A 16,907-nucleotide genomic window follows, 5' to 3' on the forward strand; every position below is an offset into this window, starting at 1 on the left:
GGAGTTTCCTCCTACCCCCTGCTGCAACACACACACACACACACCCACACCCACACACCCAACGGCATCCCCTCGCTTTCCCGTGTCAGATTCACAGTCCATGAGGTCAGCGCAGCAACACTGAGGTGGTGATGGCCGTGTCTTCCTCACTCCACCTTCACTTTCCAAGGCTCAGGGGAAAGGTCGCACACAACTGTTTCGACAGTCGACAGAGTAGCCGTGGAATTGAGACAGTACTGACGTTATTGCCATGACGATGCAGTGCTCTGTGTAACTGCAAAGATTGTTGGTGACATGGGAGGGAGGGAACTCAGAAGAGGCAACTGCTCCCTAACCCATCTCTCACCATGAACTATTCTGTCCACAGACGGCTATTAAAGCGTGACACTCAGTATTGTTTGAAACATGCCACCTCCTCCATGTTTTAATTTCCGCGAATTCTCTGCCTCTTTCTCTCATCCTCTCTCTCTTCCTTCTGTCCTTTAGACACTTTACATTTCTGTTTCTTTCATTTCCAGAGACACAACTTATGGTTTGTAAAGCCTCTAGTCTCTTCTCAACTTCTCTCTCTCCTCACCTTGTCTCTCTCTCCCTCCCTCCCTCTCTATTTCTCTCTCAGATAAACTGGTCACCTGAGCCCTTGGAATCCTGCCAATATTTTAACTTCCACTTTTGTAACGGATGCAGCTTTGTCCCTTGTTTTCTTTCTAAACGTTTGTTCTCGACTGTTAATATACGTCCCCCCCGCCTCCCCCCTGCCTCCCCTCTGCCTCCCCCCTGCCTCCCCCCCGCCTCCCCACTTTGTGGGGGCTGTAGCCTGTGCGTTGGGCTTTCTGGCTGGCTGGCAGTCTGAAACGTTAACCATCTGTCACACAACAGAACCCACAACATATCCTCACTATTCAAATGATGCAACTGCTGTCCATTGTCCTGCAACTCCAAGCAGGGTGTGTCCTTGTGTGGGGCTCAAGACATCTAAAGTGATCTACATTTGCTTGTAAGCTAATTTGTGAAGGCTTGAAATGTTCCCACACACTTCCCACATACTGTCAGACTGCTATGAAACATTGAAAATGGTCACTGTTTGCTCCTGTTCATCCGCTAATGTTTTAATTGACTCTTTTAGATTAGCATTTGACCATATCCTGTTTTGGCAGTGTAGTGAAGGAAATGGGCGGCCTAGCATCAATGTCACTGCGGCAACACTATCCCTCCCCCCTTTAAGATTATTCAAACAGAACACCAAGATGGCCTTTGTCACAGTCTGGTTTTTAAAGAATGATTCACTACTCGTCTGAAGAGAGATTTAGTCTCTATTTGTCCTGTGACAAATTGTCTAGTGTTAGCTTCCTCCCTGGACAGGAAAGTATTGTAGTCACCCTTGTTCAGACATCAACCTTGTCAGTGTTGATGTTAGTCAATAAGGATCTTATTTACCTATGGCTGTAGCTAAGCCAGCCTTCTCTCAGGTGCTCCATCTAAGCTGGTCCAGATATTTCTTGTTTTAGGACTCATCCTCCTGAGACTCAGAACCTCTTGTCTACTATAGTAAACTCCAGTTTGGGGCTAGTAACTTGTCTTTGTGTTCATTTATTTTGTCCAATTAGGAGTTCGCCCTGGGTTTTCTAAACGACCTCAAGATGAGCCATGTAATTCTAGTTAGTTAACAATGTTATAAATGCCTAAATATATTATTTGAGTAAAACTAAGTTCCTTTCCTGAACATTTGTTTATTTTATATATCAGAACGTTTGTCCTTTAAAATGTGAAATTTTAATTTAAAAAAGTTGTTCTCCTTTCCTAGGTCTCATAAGGATATGTGACAGCTGTCTCTCCTGAGTCAGTTGTGACCTTCCTTTACTGAATGGGATGTCAATGTACAACCGCTTACTGTGTCACAATGATTTTGAGAGAACCTGATCAAGGAACCCCTCCTTCTACTGGCCACACCTCCGATGAAGTGATACGTGTTACCAGTCAGACCAGCTTTGCAGACCCTGTGGGTCTCTCTTGGTGGCGGATGAGAGTGAGCCTGCCAAGCCAGTCTTTCTGGTGAGCACAGAGAGACCCAAGCATTTCTCCTTGGCATGAAGCTAAGCTTTCTTTTCTCTCTCTCTCTCTCTCTCTCTCTCTCTCTCTCTCTCTCTCTCTCTCTCTCTCTCTCTCTCTCTCTCTCTCTCTTTCTCTCTCTCAAGTCAAGTTAATCAAAGATGACCTTTTACAGCTATTCTTCAAACCGCCCAGTAAAAAAACAAACACTGTAATCATCCTTGTACATGAGCATTGAAAGAGCAGTGTGCAGACAAACAGCAAACTCACAATACTTTACATTTAGCGGACGCTCTTATCCAGAGCGACTTAAAGGAAGTACAGGGACATTCCCCCCAAGGCAAGTAAAGTAACGTGTCTTTCCCAAGGACACAACGTCATTTGGCATGGCCAGGAATCAAACCAACAACCTCATGATTAGTAACCCGACTCCCTATCCGCTCAGCCATCTGACGCAGTTTACTGAGTTGATATCTTAACTCTCCCTTACTGTGTCTCCCTATCATCTTCCACAAATGAAGTTCTATTCTAAACTATTGTGAAGTTGGTCTAACTTCTTTCTATTTGTAAAGCATCAGTCATGCTACATATATGCTGGATGAGATAGGTTTGCAAAACAGAGGTTTTCATAAAGACGTCATCTGTACAAAAATACCCCTAGCTTCTGCATGCCTATGGTAAATACCTGACATTCACAAACGCTTACTGTGACATCACAGTCATCTGAGAGTCAGGAAGGCCAAGGCCAAGTCTTCACTGCAGTGGAGAGATAGACATCAAAGTGTCACCTGTCATGAGTCCGATACCAGACTCCAGAGGAGATGATATGGACGTGATTACGTCAGGCTGGTTTAATCCAGGGGAGCATCACTATAACTATAGCTGTTCCCTGTAACCCGTATACCAGAAGTCAGAGAAGAGGAGCGGGGGAGGGGCAGATCTGAAGAAGGGATCTGGAGATGTTTGTGGATATTTGGGAAGATCTGTGGGGATCTGGGGCAATGATGTGGATGTGACACATTCAACTGTCTACCTATTGAGATGGAACCTTGGATAGATTTTGTGTTGTAAAACCACAGTCTGTGGGACAGATCTTTTAGTTTGTTCCTTCATGAGCGAATGGAATGACTCTTCTCAAGAGGTCAAATTATTCCAATATTTTTCCGTTCTATTCAGTTTTGCCTCATTGCTTTGGCTTCATTTAGGTCACTGTCTGGTCAAATCCAGTCCTGTAACACATTCTGTATCTCTAGTAACAGACGATGACATTATGTTTCCTGCTGCTGAGGCAGACGGTGGAAGAAGAGGAGATGAGTCAGCTCTGTGAGGAGCATTCACTGACAGCACAACATGCCACCACAAGCCCACATGAGACTGTCGCCACACGCCTCCATGAGGAGACCCCTGTGGCACTGTCTTCCATCAAGAGGACACATTTTGTAAACAAACTTGCAGGCTGATGTCACGCGCTGTCATTACCTTTGCGAGTGCACTTGTGTGTGTGTGTGTTTGTGTGTGTGTGTGTGTGTGTGTGTTTGTGTGTGTGTGTGTTTGAGGGGGTGCTCAAGCCACTGTCAGTTGGCGGTGGCATCAAGTCCTCACTTGCAGTTGTGCCACTTAGCTAACGTGTGTCTTGTGTGTGTGTGTCACAACACCTCCCTCCTCCTCCCTGCTCCTCCCTCCTCCCCCAAATTCTGTGTGAGAACATCACCCCCCCCTGATTCCCAGACATGAAGACATCCCATCCAGGAGCTCACAGCCAATCAAGGCGAGGCACACTCGATAGCAAATATCACTCATCATACATTCAGATGCAGCTGTTTGTGTCTTACTGCTTCTGAAGTGATGACTGGTAAAAACAAGAAGAGTCCAGAACCCTTTCTCTCCTCTTTCCCTGTATTGGATAAGTAGTTGTTGTAGTAGTGGGTACTTTATATTGATCCTGAAAGGGAAACTGTGGCGTTTCAGCAGAAGATAGGATTGGGAAGAAACATTTAAACAGGTTCTGAAACACATGGGTCCACACGGGGTAAAACAGGGTTAAATCACGGGGTAATAGACATGTTTACAAAACCATTGATAATATATGTTCTAATGCATCACCTCGGATCTTAATTTAGTCATATTTTGTACTGGTCTGCACTCCTAGACAAAGATGAATCCTGGTCTGACTCCAACGTCTGTATTTATTTCACTGAAAAATGCTGGTCACGACTTCTCTCCTTGTATGAGAGAGTAAGCCACTGCTGTTAAGAGTATCCAGACACGACCAACCCCTGTTGGATTGTCCTTCCTCTAATTAACAGCAGTCAATGTGTATCCCACTCCCTGAGGGCTGACACGCTGGCCATCTGCTGTGACCCTCACTACTTGCATCAAACTGTCGATGTTTGTATTCAAACAGCATGCAAACTGCATTCAAACAGCATTCAGAAGCCCCAAGGTGTAAAGACCCGAGCCAGAACACTCAGAATGCCGTTCTGAAAAGATAACATGATTACTCGTGTCTCCTCAGATGTTGAAAAGGCCCTTTCGATTGAGTGTATGCTGACTGGCATCGTTGTCAGTGTGGGGAAAAGTGTGCTTTGTGAACCTCTGATGGAGTGTGGGCTGAGGAGAGAGAGGGGGTTTTGGTGCGAAAGTTAAGGTGTTAAGCTTGGGTGGTGTACAGACAGTGAAACTAAAAACACATTCATTTGGAGAAAGTAGTTCACGAATGTTCATGTGATTTTGTTAGCAATAAAATTTGACATGCAACGTTGGTCTTCAGAGAGCGGACAGCTATTTTGGCTCAGAAATGGCTCGGAACCAAATGTTTTCAGTTGTCGTGTGCTTCATAACGGATGCAGATTACTGACGCTGAGTCATTCCATGTTGATTGCTAATGCATGCTTTTAAAAGCCCAACGGGAGCATGGTTCTTGTCTTTAATCTCTTTTTCTTTCTCCCTCTTGCCCTCTCTCTCTGCCTCTCTCTTTCACTGTGGACACGAAGCCTTTCACACCTCCCGTGCAATGACGTGATGAGTCGTGAAGTGCTGATAATGGCAAAGATCTCACAGTCATCAGCGAGGGTGTAATGAGGCCTCATGCTGTCCGTTTGAAGTGGTGATCAGACAGATCAGTTCCTGTGTGCTGAATGTCCTCTTCACCTGGTGAGAGTCTTTCATTGCTGTGATTGCCTCATCTTTGATGGTCATCTTGAAATATTGTATATATCTCCTTTTTAATCATTTGTTCAAGTATATTGAATCAGACCATGTAGAACTTACAACAATGTAGATCAGAACAATACAAACTAGGCTTATTTTGCACTTAAAGCCTAATTCGACATTTCTATAAAAATGTTGAATAACAAAAACCTAAAAAGTGTGTCATATCAGACCATTTCTTGTGTAACTGTCCTGGCTCCATATTGTTTGGCACACTTGTTATTATGGAAGAGAAACAGTTCTTAACTCACGTCCCACTTGCTCAGCCTGACAAAAACAACATTAGAACACATGCATATGTCCCGTCCCCCCCTTACACACAGACACGTTCTGTGTTCTGTCGAAACTGGGTCTGTATGGGAGAGTGCTTTAATGACTGTTGCTGCCTGGGGCCAGAGTAAGAGACAGCCTCTGGGATACTTCCCATAGACTTCTTCAAACACATGAAACTGGCAGTTTATTCCCATGGAAGTGATTGGAAGTTACTACCTGTACCTGCCAGTACAGTGAAAAAGATTGATGTGTCTCTTAGAGTCTGATCAACATGTCTGATGCTGAACTGTGAGAACAGATTCTTTTATCTCTATGTACATAGAAGTAGATTATTGATTTCTAAGAACCCATTCAAACAATGCATTTTCAATAAAAACGGTTTCAAAATCAATCTGCCATTTTGTCCAGTGTATTCATGGAATGTTAATGAAAAAGCACTGCAAGGTCAACTTTGTCCTCAATGCTACCATCAAAAAATTCCACCATATTCTCTCACAGCTATGGAACGTTCTGAAGTGACTGTTTGTCTCATCACATCAGTCCGGTTCTTTCTGTTGGGAAGCTCTGTATATTTTTACTTTAGTGGTTATTCGAGACTGGGATCAAACCTGTGGCTTTAAAGTTGACAACATTATTATGATTAAGACTTGGATTCAAAGCTATCTTTTCATCTCAAAAGATAAACTCACCACCAAATCAACACAAACTTGTCCCAGCATCACAATCCAGCCTGTTTCCCACACACAGTACAACCAGTCAACAAAAAAAAAACTGTCCGCGTCTTTGTGTGTATTTGTGTGTGAAAGTGATGTCACCAACCGATTCTAGGTTACCTCAGCATGTAACTGTCAACATTGAAGCCTTCACAGGCAGAAGCCAATTGGTTCCTGTTGTCTGTGTGAAGACCTGTTTGAGCACCTGATGGAAGCAGGTCGCTGGCACAGGCAGGGACGGACGTTAATTTGAACGAAACTGAGACGGACTGAAAGTGGAACGGTGCCAGAGGGACAAGCGAGCTGCTGTGAGCAGAGGAGCGATGGGAAGAAGACGGGCCCTGCTTGTGGGAGAGGAACAAAGGGATGACTAACTGTGGGTGAGAGAGGCGGAGGAGAGAGGAGGAACACCTCATTCATGGGAACGTAAAACCTGTCCTGTGACTCCGAGTCCATTGCTCAATTAGTGCGTGTGCATGCGTGTGCATGCGCGCACGCGCGTGTGTGCAGTGGATCGAGACTAGCGAGAAAAGAAAGTGCTAACTTGACATTTCAGCTTGTCGTGTCTGTTTGTGTTTGAGTATGTGTGTCTTGTTTGGTCAAGTTCCTGCTTGTGTGCGTGTGGGACCCAGGGTTGAGAACCTTGGAGCGAAGATAACCTTTGGCCTGACCATCGCTGTGACCTGCCTTTCCAGTGTCTCTAGGGCATCCTCCGCTTTCAGACGCAGACACAAACAAACACCCAGACACAGAAGCAAACAGAACTGTTCTTTTTAATAAATAAAAAAAAAATTCTGTCAAAAAGAATTCCACAGACCAAAGTTGGATCCTTCGGAAGTTTAAGAAGTTCAGATGTCACTGTGACTGCGGTCCACATGGCCTGGGGTCATCATGGGTTCTCCTGTGACGGCGGTGTAGTGTGACCGTGTCATGTTTACATTTAGTCATTTAGCAGATGCTCTTATCCAGAGCGATTTACAGTAAGTACAGGGACCTTGCCCCCGAAGCAAGTAGGGTAAAGTACCTTGCCCAAGGACACAACGTCATTTTGCAAGGCCAGGAACACTGCTGCTTCCTGGGTCATCTTCAGTCATGGAAAAGGGGGGGGTCTGCTTTCCCCACGAATAGTGCGTCTTCCAACAAAACTTATGACACATGTATACTCCTTGTGCAACATGGATGGTGCGCAAGGAGAAACAGCACAGATTACGGGTGTGTGAGGATGAATGAGTGGCTCTGTGCTGGTGAGTAACTCACACACAATCCCTCTCTTTCCCCATCTGCAGATTAGTTGTCGGTGACAGACGCTGAAGTGATTGTCCAATCCTGTCATGCAGCGATGACATTGCACTGCTGCCACATCAGTCATGTAGTCTTTTGAAAGCACAAAATGTGTTTAATTGGGCAAGTAACAGGAGATCCGGGTACTATGCCTGGAAAAATGGATGGTTCCTTGACTCTGACCACTGAAATACTGGTAGAATAAAGCACTTCTGATCCTTCATCTTCTATACTATTTATATGCACCATTTGTACGTTGCTTTGGATAAAAGTATCTAAAATTTAAATGCAGTTGGGGTCACTTACCATACATTTGGACAAGAGAGTAACTCAGGTCAGGAACCCAGAGTTGAAAGGGTTTAGCCTCCCTGTGGAGTATTATGCTAAATACCAAGAATCTTAAAGTGTATCTATTCTCCAGACAGACATGTGTATTAGCTCCCAAGAGGCGCAAATATACACTATTTCTGCAGATAGATTCACTCCACTATTCAGATAAATTAGACAAGAGTTTTTGTTGTTGTTTGTTTTTTACATTTATTTGAATGCATTTATTTTCATTACTTTCATTCCAACAAAGTGTGGGCTGAGCATGAGATTTTATGAGATTGGCAACAATTTCACACACAACAAATGTATTGTTCAAGGATTACTGCAACAAAATGAGATTATCATTTTATCATCACAATGCACAAAGAAAATGTTGACTTTCCATTAACTGTTTAAAGAAACAGAATAGGTTTGACATATACAGCATTCACTTCTACAAGAAGCATAACAAGCTTTAGCCTGGGTGTGCGAGTCCTCGCTAACATGATCCGGACAGTCTGGCTGGAACAACCCAACTGACATAAACTGACAGTAGCAGAGACGTTACTGGTGAATGTTTACACTCAAAGCAAAGCAGGGAGCTGATCATTCAGAAACAGTGGCTCTGGAGCAGGTTTTTTTTTCATTTAGTCATTTAGCAGACGCTCTTATCCAGAGCGAATTAAAGCGACTACAGAGACAGGTAAGGACCGCATTCAGCTAGGGGCTGTTTCAGCCCCCCCATGGTGCTCACCTTTACACATGGAGATGACCAGGAGACAAAGGAGTCCCAGACAGACAGTAGTCTGTCAGTAGCAGGGAGGACACTAGTTAGCAAATAGTTTACCCGGGTCACCTGGTGCAAAATACGTAGAAAGGGGAATGCTTTCTTCTCCTTTTAGTCAATCACTCTGTCCCACCTCTCCTTCATGGTCAAACAGACATTTAAGGAAAACCTTGTGTTTTCAAAAATGCTGGTTGTGGAAGGGTGTTGATATTGTCAACTGATTGAATCAACCCCCAGTAAACAATATAGTGTCATGGGTAAGCACTGGTTCACATACAGGTCAAAAGGTGACACCCCTAGCGCTGTGACTTGACCCTGCACTGTCAGCTGGGATGTGAATGGATCTGGGGAGCTAGGCAGTGACTAGCACAATAGTGACTAATCTGAGCCTTCTCTTAGCCCTATCCCTGTTCCTGATACACACAGCAGTCAGAACGCAGTAGGCAGTGTCCCAGCTAATGCAAATTCACATTTACATGGCTACACTACTGACAGGATGTCCGTTCCTGTCATTATGGCTAGCCATGCACAGTAGCCTTCCCAGCATTGAGCCGCTTGCTGTTCCTGACATCATATCAGCAATAGAAATCAGACCTGCATGTGTGTCACACTTGGATGGAATCAACTTGGTTTCATCGTTGAGATCAACCAAGACCAGAAACCAGACCCTAGACACACTGGTTCAGCCAGAGAATAACATCTGGCTGCATCCACCACCTTAATAACACCAAAATAAGTCTTTATCAATAGTCTCTGTAGATTAATAAATAATAATAGCTTTGTTCCATGACCCATAGGGTTGATGATCAGTGAGTTCAGATAAAGCAGAAGAACTTCTTCCAGCTACATCTGGAGAAGGCCTTGGTGCGTCTGTCCGACAGGCTCCTCTTCTTCCCCTTCCTGGTCTTGTGTTTGATACCCGCAAAGATGGCCGCATCAAACGCCTCCTTCAGGTTCTTCTGAGTCAGAGAGGAACACTCCACGTAGTCCGCGGCCCTGATTTTGTCTGCCATGCTCAGAGCCCGCGAGCTGAGGACCGGCTTGACCTTGCAGCGGTCCAGGTTGATGAGCACGTTGACGTCGAGCAGGAGGTCCGACTGGGTGCCGACCAGGATGATGGGCGAGGAGCGGTTACAGGCCCTGATCTCGGGGATCCATTTCTTGGTGACGTTGTGGAACGATGTGGGGTTGACGACGCTGAAACACAGGATGAAGACGTCTGTCTGGGAGTAGGAGAGCGAGCGGAAGCTGTCGAATTCTTCCTGAAATGGCAAGATTTGAAAGGTCAGGTTAGTGTGTGTCTTAAATGTTCCCGCCTGGGGATTTGAAAAAGTGTTCTCTTATTCAGAAACACAAAGAGGCAGTGTGGGAGGAATCAAGGGTTGCGGTGAGAAACATGAATGACTGTTCCGTGACTCTCTGACCACTGAAATACTGTTGAACTTTGCACTTCTGATCTCTGATGTTCTATACTTAGATGCAGTTTTTGTAGTCACTTTAGAGTCAAGCATCTGCTAAATTAATAAAATGACTAACGTTTATCTAACATGAAGGTTGTAACATAAAGGCTATTGAGAACATTCCAAGGTTCATCCTCTTCACCTAAAGCAGTGAGTAGTATTAAGTGTGTGACTGTGTCACATTTGGAAGGATTACAATCTACAGTAGTAGTTTCTGTTTGAAACTTGGAGTTGGCTATATGCCATTAGCCTACAGGAGAATAACAGAACAAAACAATAAGGCAAATTAACTATTAACATCAATTTACCTGTCCGGCTGTGTCGAGCAACTGAACTTTTACAGGGGCTCCTTCAACTTGTACCTGACCTGTTTGAGAAATTGATTTAGAATTAGTACAAGCATGCAACAATGGCATTTCCTTTTCCAACACATTTAATAGTATGTTTCTTTAAGCGTTCGTACCTGAAAATACGTCAAAACCTGTCTGTTTATATTCCGTGGGATATCCATTTGTTGTATAGCTAACGATCATACTGGTCTTTCCTACAGCTCCATCCCCGACCAGCATACAGCTGATCGCCGTTGGCTCCAGTTCGTCCGCTGCAGTCAGCCCACAAGCGGATGGTACTCGAGGTTCTTCATAAAAATAATCCATTTGAGGTGGCATGTCCAACTTTCAAAGTTACCGTTTAATTAACATAAGAGCCCAGAATGGAATCGGTATCGTGCCTCACAAAGTTTTTGGATAATGTATACTCCGGTAGTTCAGCTCATCACGCTTGTGTGCTCGTGTACTGTGATATGATCGGTGATGCCATCTGGTTTTGGGCGACTTTCCACTCTAACAGGTTATGATTTGCATAGCCACTCCCACCGCAAGTAAAACGTGTGAAGGAGGACTCAGGGAAGCTCTGGTAGTGTCCCACAGTGTCCTTCTGAAGGAAAAGGAAAGAGAACGTCATTTAAATGTAACTGTCGCTATGTATGCTATAATTTACAACATAGCATATTATTAATTAATTTAGCTGTTATTAGAAGGGGTTACAAGGAATAGTGGGAATAATATTCCAGGTTCGTAAATTGGACGACCTGCTCCCCCAAGTGGCAAAATGTGAAACTTCTGTGTTGTTTTTAGTCACGTGAAAATCGTGCATCACCTGACCCTCTGTGATCGGAAGCTTCCGATGAATTGGCTTATTTGTTTGCGCGATACAATTGATAAAAACTTTGACATTTCTGACGGTTATTTTAAATCACGTTTTTGAACGTTTAAAAAAAGATGAAAAGGACGAACTATAGTAGGCCCATAAGTCTGCTTTTTTGGGCAGTTATCTAGCTAGCCAGCTAGCTCTAGCTAGCTAGTTAGGTCGTGCTGTTGCCTTTGGGTTGACGACTGTCATGGTATACTTCGATTTGTAGTTGTAGCTATTTGTCGGCTTGTGTCTTTATCAGACAAACTTAGAAGTACTGTTATGGCTTCTATACTTGATGAGTATGAGGACTCTCAAAATGTCAGGCATCCAGTGCAACAACACAGCCGTCTGTCAGCTGCCAACATCGGGATACCTCACTCGGGTAAGCAGGGCTTGATCAGCCAGCTAGTTGGGGCCTTTTGATAGCAATTTACGGAAGTGTTGTAATCGCTCATCGATAATATCATCACGTGTGTCCGTGGAGTGGGTGGTATTTGATTATTGCCTCGATACTAGTCGGTTGCGGGGATTCTTACGTTATGCACCACGTTTCACCCACCCAGGTTTCGTGAATGTGAGGCTGGAGGAAGAGAAACCCATCTTCAACAAGCAGAGGATCGATTTCACACCTCCCGAGAAGATCAACCACTTTGCTGTGTGCAACAATCAGCTATGCATGAGCTTAGGGAAAGACACTCTTCTCAGGTTAGTAACTGTTGTCCTCAACACTTCTTTTGCAAGTTTTAGTTTAGATTGTATTTTGACATGATTGTGAAGTTACAGGATTAGTTTTAATCTGAATCAATCATTCAGAATGATCAACGAGTGCTATTCATAGGAGTGACTCCATTGAGATGTCTGTTGATACGAATGAATGTAAATGTCTCGTGTTACAGGATAGATCTTGGCAAACCAGATCAACCCAATCAGATTGAGCTGGGAAGGAAAGATGACAGTCGAGTGCACAGACTTTTTCTCGACCCCACAGGTGAGAATGGCTGAAACATTTACCTCTCACAGGTTACAGACAGGCCCGATTGATGAATTATGTGTTATTTAATTCTATCAAACTATGCTCTAGTAGTGCTAATATAAGTATCTGTAATGGGTGGTTTATTTTACAAGGGGGGTTCATTGAGTCCCTTGCCTATTGTATTTCCCATTACATGCTTGTAGTGCTTTATTCTGTAGAAATACAAAAATTAAAACGCCAACTACCAGGTTAGAAAAACTCTCTAGTAATTACTAGCTGTACTACAATGTCTTCTAAGATAGTAATCTCCTTTTGGTTCCGATCTTCCTCCAGGGTCTCACCTGGTGATCTGCCTGAGCACCAACGAGTGTCTGTACTTGAACAGAAACACCCAGAAGGTGCGCAGCCTGTCTCGCTGGCGAGGCCACCTGATCGAGAGCGTGGGCTGGAACAAACTCCTGGGCACCGAGACCAACACCGGGCCTGTCCTCGTGGGCACCAGTCAGGGCATCATCTTTGAGGCAGAGATCTCTGCCTCCGAGGGCAGTTTGTTCAACACCAACCCGGACCAGTACTTCAGACAGGTCAGGCGCGTTGGGCACAGGGAAGCACAGTGAACGGAAACGTGTGGTTTACGTACAGTAGTAGTAGTAGTAGTAGTAGTAGTAGTAGTAGTAGTAGTAGTAGTAGTAGTAGTAGTAGTAGTAGTAGTAAAAGGAGAGTATTTTTAACCATTTTTGTTACTGATGTGCTCTCTGTCCTTTCCACAGGTGCACTCTCTGGAAGAGGATGGAAAGCCAGCACCAGTCTGTTGCCTGGAGGTGGAGAAGGGGCTGGAGAACAAGTATTTCATCATCGCCACCACGCGGAAACGTCTCTTCCAGTTTGTGGGCCGGGTGGCGGAGGGTTCAGAGCAGCAGGGATTCAGCTCCATCTTCACCCAGAACCAGGACCTCCTACCCAGCTTCCAGGAGTTCCCTTTCAACATGGGCTACAGTGAGATCACCTTCTACACCTCCAAGCTGCGCTCCAAGCCCAAGGCCTTTGCATGGATGATGGGTAATGGAGTTTTCTATGGGCAACTGGACTACGTGAGACCCGACTCTCTTTTCAGTGATGTGCAGGTACCTTTTGCATTTTTTTCAGCCTTCGATATTTGAGATTAGTGTTTATATTCTACATTTACAGTTTGTTATAATATAACTTTTCTCTTCACCTCCCTCTCCCATTGCTTTAGGTGTGGGAGTACACTCCAGACATAGACTTCAGCTTCAACAAGCCCATCTCCATCGTCCTGACCCAGTTCCACTTCCTGCTTCTCCTCCCCGACCGCGTCAAGGCCATCTGCACCCTGAACGGACAGGTGGTGCACGAGGACGTGTTCCCGGATAAATTTGGCACCCTGAAGAAGATGATCAAGGACCCATCCGGAGGCCTGGTCTGGATCTACACAGAGAAGGCTGTGTTCCGCTACCACATCCAGAAGGAGGCCAGGGATGTGTGGCAGATGTACATGAGCACCAACAAGTTTGACCTGGCCAAGGAGTTCTGCAGGGACAGGCCCGAGTGCATGGACATGGTGCTGGCCAAGGAGGCTGAGCACTGCTTCCAGAACAAGCGTTACCTTGAGAGTGCCAAGTGCTACGCGCTGACTCAGAACTATTTTGAGGAGATTGCGCTCAAGTTCATTGAGGCCAAGCAGGAAGAGGCCCTCAAGGAGTTCCTTTTGAAGAAGCTGAACAACCTCAAACAGAGCGAGAGGACCCAGATCACGCTGCTGGTCACCTGGCTGACTGAGCTCTACCTCAACAGCCTGGGTCTGTTGGACGCCGACGGAAAGAACGGACTCTTCCAGGAGACTCAGGATGAGTTCCGGCGCTTTCTTAGCAGCTCCAAGCACAAGGAGTGTCTCTATAACAACCGCACCACCATCTACGACCTGCTGTCCAGCCACGGCAACGTGGACGACATGGTCTATTTCTCTGTCATCATGCAGGATTACGAGAGGGTGATTTCGCACCACTGCCAGCACGACAACTACAGCGCCGCCCTGGACGTCCTCTCCAAGCACTGCGACGAGAAGCTTTTCTATAAGTTCTCCCCTGTCCTCATGCAGCACATCCCCAAAAAGGTGGTGGATGCGTGGATACAGATGGGGAACCGGCTGGAACCCAAGAGGCTGATCCCAGCCCTGGTGAACTACAGCCAGATGGGCAGCACCCAGCAGATCAACGAGACCATCCGCTACATGGAGTTCTGCGTGTACCAGCTGACTGTGACGGAGGAGGCCATCCACAACTACCTCCTCTCTCTGTATGCCAAGTACAAGCCCGACTCCCTGCTGCGGTACCTGGAGCAAGCTGGCACGCACGCCTCAGACATCCACTACGACCTGAAGTACGCCCTCAGGTTGTGCTCGGAGCACGGCTACAGTCAGGCCTGCGTGCTTGTGTACAAGATCATGGAGCTCTATGAGGAGGCCGTGGACCTGGCTTTACAAGTAGGTAGCATGCTGTGTTCAAAGTGTTGTATGGTAATTCTTTTCTTTCCTACGGGTTGAATAAAGTATCTATCAATCTATCGGATCCATCTGATCTGGGTATCCAAATGACAGGAGTTGTCATTGCAGGCAAATTGTTTCAGGTAAAATGTCATTTCTGTGTGTAGGTCTCCCAGATCGGAGTGTTAAAGTGCATGTCTTCTCTCGTCCCCTGTGCTCTCGCACAAACCCAGGTGGACGTGGACCTGGCCAAGTCGTGTGCGGACCTGCCCGAGGATGACGAGGAGCTGAGGAAGAAGCTGTGGCTGAAGATCGCTCGTCACGTCGTGCAGGAGGAGAAGGACGTCAAGAAGGCCATGAACTGCCTGTCCAGCTGCAACCTGCTCAAGATCGAGGACATCCTGCCTTTCTTCCCGGACTTTGTCACAATTGATCACTTCAAGGTCAGAACTCGTCTGTTCAGTCTTAGAAGCTTATGGTCTTATGACCTTGAACTGGTCATATGAGCATGGAGCAGGTGGTTGATCTTAAGAGAGAATTCCCAAGCGGTCCTTGAAAGCCATGACCATTTCTCTCCCATCCATCCCTCTGTCCTCCCATGTTAGGAGGCTATCTGCAGCTCCCTGGAGGAGTATAACCAGCACATTGATGAGCTGAAGCAGGAGATGGAGGAGGCCACGGAGAGCGCTAAGCGGATCCGCGAGGACATCCAGGAGATGAGGAACAAGTATGGCGTGGTGGAGTCCCAGGAGAAGTGTGCTGCCTGCGACTTCCCTCTGCTCAACCGGCCCTTCTACTTGTTCCTGTGTGGACACATGTTCCACTACGACTGCCTCTTTCAGGTGACAGAGCGTGGCGTGTACACCTGGCCACTATACAGTTGTTTACCAAATGACATTTGCACGCTCTCTATCCAGCTGTCTAAGAGGTCTATTGTCCTTGATTTGTTTATCTGTAGATTTCTCCTAGTAATTAACATTTCTTGTCTGTAACCAGGAGGTTATTCCTCACCTGTCGGCCTACAAGCACGGCCGTCTAGAGGAGCTGCAGAAGAAGCTGGCTGCTGCCACCCAGACGTCCAAGTCCCGCCACAGACTCGCCCCGAAGGAGGAGGGCGACTCGGCCAGCCTGGGGAAGGCCAGTGCCAACGTCAGCCGAGAGCAAATCAAGTCGGACATCGATGACATCATCGCCTGCGAGTGCGTTTACTGCGGAGAGCTCATGATCAAGTCCATTGACAAGCCATTCATCGACCCCCTGAAGTTTGAGGAGGAGAAGAGCAGCTGGCTTTGAATGGAGGTGTTCAGTGGTTTGAGTGAGGGACCTGTCAGTTTGAAATCATCGTTTCCATTATGAGTCAAGCTGGGTGGCATCGCTCATGTAATCCATCTTGCCAGGTCTTAAAATGGCATGCGTTTATGTAACCTCAACAGAAAATGTTGGTATATAAAAGAGCTTGAACTTGCAAATTGGAGGCCTTGCCCAAAAAACACTGAGAAAACGGATAGTTTCTGAGCAGTTTGCATTGGCGGTACTGTTGGGCAGGGGGTCAACTCTTACTGTTGATGAGATATTTAATTACATGAGAGTTGAAGCAGATTATTTGCTTACGCTGCAGATTGGAAAATGGCTGCAATCTCTTGTTAACTCGTATTCCAAATCTTAACCCAGATGTTTAAGGCCATGTAGGTCAATTCACTTACATCTTTCTGTGCTGCACTCGCTCTACTTGCAATCTGAAAATGCTGTATCTTTTCTTTTGTATCCCTAATGCACTCATTTATTAAAATTAGTAGATGGGCTTCAAATGTTTTGAATTAAATTGAATACATGATAATATTGCCTGCTAATTGTTTTTCTGTTTTCAAATCAGGTCAATGTCAACATGGTTGTCTTGTACATATACAAACTTAAATAAAAAATAATTTCAAATTTGTTTGGTATTATATGTTAAATGTATGATTTCTTTGTTTGTGTCCTCAAAGGAACTGTTACAAGAACAAAAGTTTGAATGCATTTGATTTACCCTTAAAGGACATAATGAGTCTAATCTAAAAGTAACAATAAAAAGCATCACATTTCTAATGAGCGTCATGTAACTTATGTTACGCAAATTGTAAGACGTGACCTAAATACGTCTGATTTATACAATATTTCT

The 16,907-nt window shown here is 45.4% G+C and overlaps 2 protein-coding genes across 2 annotated transcripts; one reads left to right on the top strand and one right to left on the bottom strand.

Annotated features, from left to right (window-relative positions):
• Positions 1-8,051: 8,051 nt before the first annotated feature.
• rhov (ras homolog family member V) lies at positions 8,052-10,905 on the bottom strand. Its single transcript, XM_084699745.1, has 3 exons — positions 10,546-10,905; positions 10,391-10,449; positions 8,052-9,884 (listed from the first exon to the last, which is right to left on the bottom strand). Exons 1-3 carry the CDS (start codon positions 10,748-10,750, stop codon positions 9,438-9,440), a joined length of 711 nt encoding a protein of 236 aa, XP_084555871.1. The 5' UTR covers positions 10,751-10,905; the 3' UTR covers positions 8,052-9,437.
• A 326-nt stretch (positions 10,906-11,231) lies between these two features.
• vps18 (VPS18 core subunit of CORVET and HOPS complexes) lies at positions 11,232-16,684 on the top strand. The gene is made up of 9 exons (XM_084700699.1): positions 11,232-11,658; positions 11,840-11,981; positions 12,173-12,264; positions 12,583-12,833; positions 13,020-13,373; positions 13,487-14,749; positions 14,983-15,192; positions 15,355-15,591; positions 15,746-16,684. Exons 1-9 carry the CDS (start codon positions 11,556-11,558, stop codon positions 16,040-16,042), a joined length of 2,949 nt encoding a protein of 982 aa, XP_084556825.1. The 5' UTR covers positions 11,232-11,555; the 3' UTR covers positions 16,043-16,684.
• Positions 16,685-16,907: the final 223 nt, after the last annotated feature.

Source organism: Hypomesus nipponensis, chromosome 6, assembly GCF_054491055.1.
Source record: "Hypomesus nipponensis isolate SF chromosome 6, ASM5449105v1, whole genome shotgun sequence".
Classification (NCBI taxonomy): Eukaryota; Metazoa; Chordata; class Actinopteri; order Osmeriformes; family Osmeridae; genus Hypomesus; species Hypomesus nipponensis.

What these genes read in the sequence shown, in the direction of transcription:
- rhov (XM_084699745.1), bottom strand. Translation starts at nt 10,750, where the DNA reads ATGCCACCTCAAATGGATTATTTTTATGAAGAACCTCGAGTACCATCC. An exon ending in AGGTTTTGACGTATTTTCAG is followed by an intron (nt 10,450 to 10,545) that starts GTACGAACGCTT and finishes TTTCTCAAACAG; the next exon opens with GTCAGGTACAAGTTGAAGGA. An exon ending in TGCTCGACACAGCCGGACAG is followed by an intron (nt 9,885 to 10,390) that starts GTAAATTGATGT and finishes TTGCCATTTCAG; the next exon opens with GAAGAATTCGACAGCTTCCG.
- vps18 (XM_084700699.1), top strand. Translation starts at nt 11,556, where the DNA reads ATGGCTTCTATACTTGATGAGTATGAGGACTCTCAAAATGTCAGGCAT. An exon ending in GGGAAAGACACTCTTCTCAG is followed by an intron (nt 11,982 to 12,172) that starts GTTAGTAACTGT and finishes CTCGTGTTACAG; the next exon opens with GATAGATCTTGGCAAACCAG. An exon ending in CGGACCAGTACTTCAGACAG is followed by an intron (nt 12,834 to 13,019) that starts GTCAGGCGCGTT and finishes TCCTTTCCACAG; the next exon opens with GTGCACTCTCTGGAAGAGGA.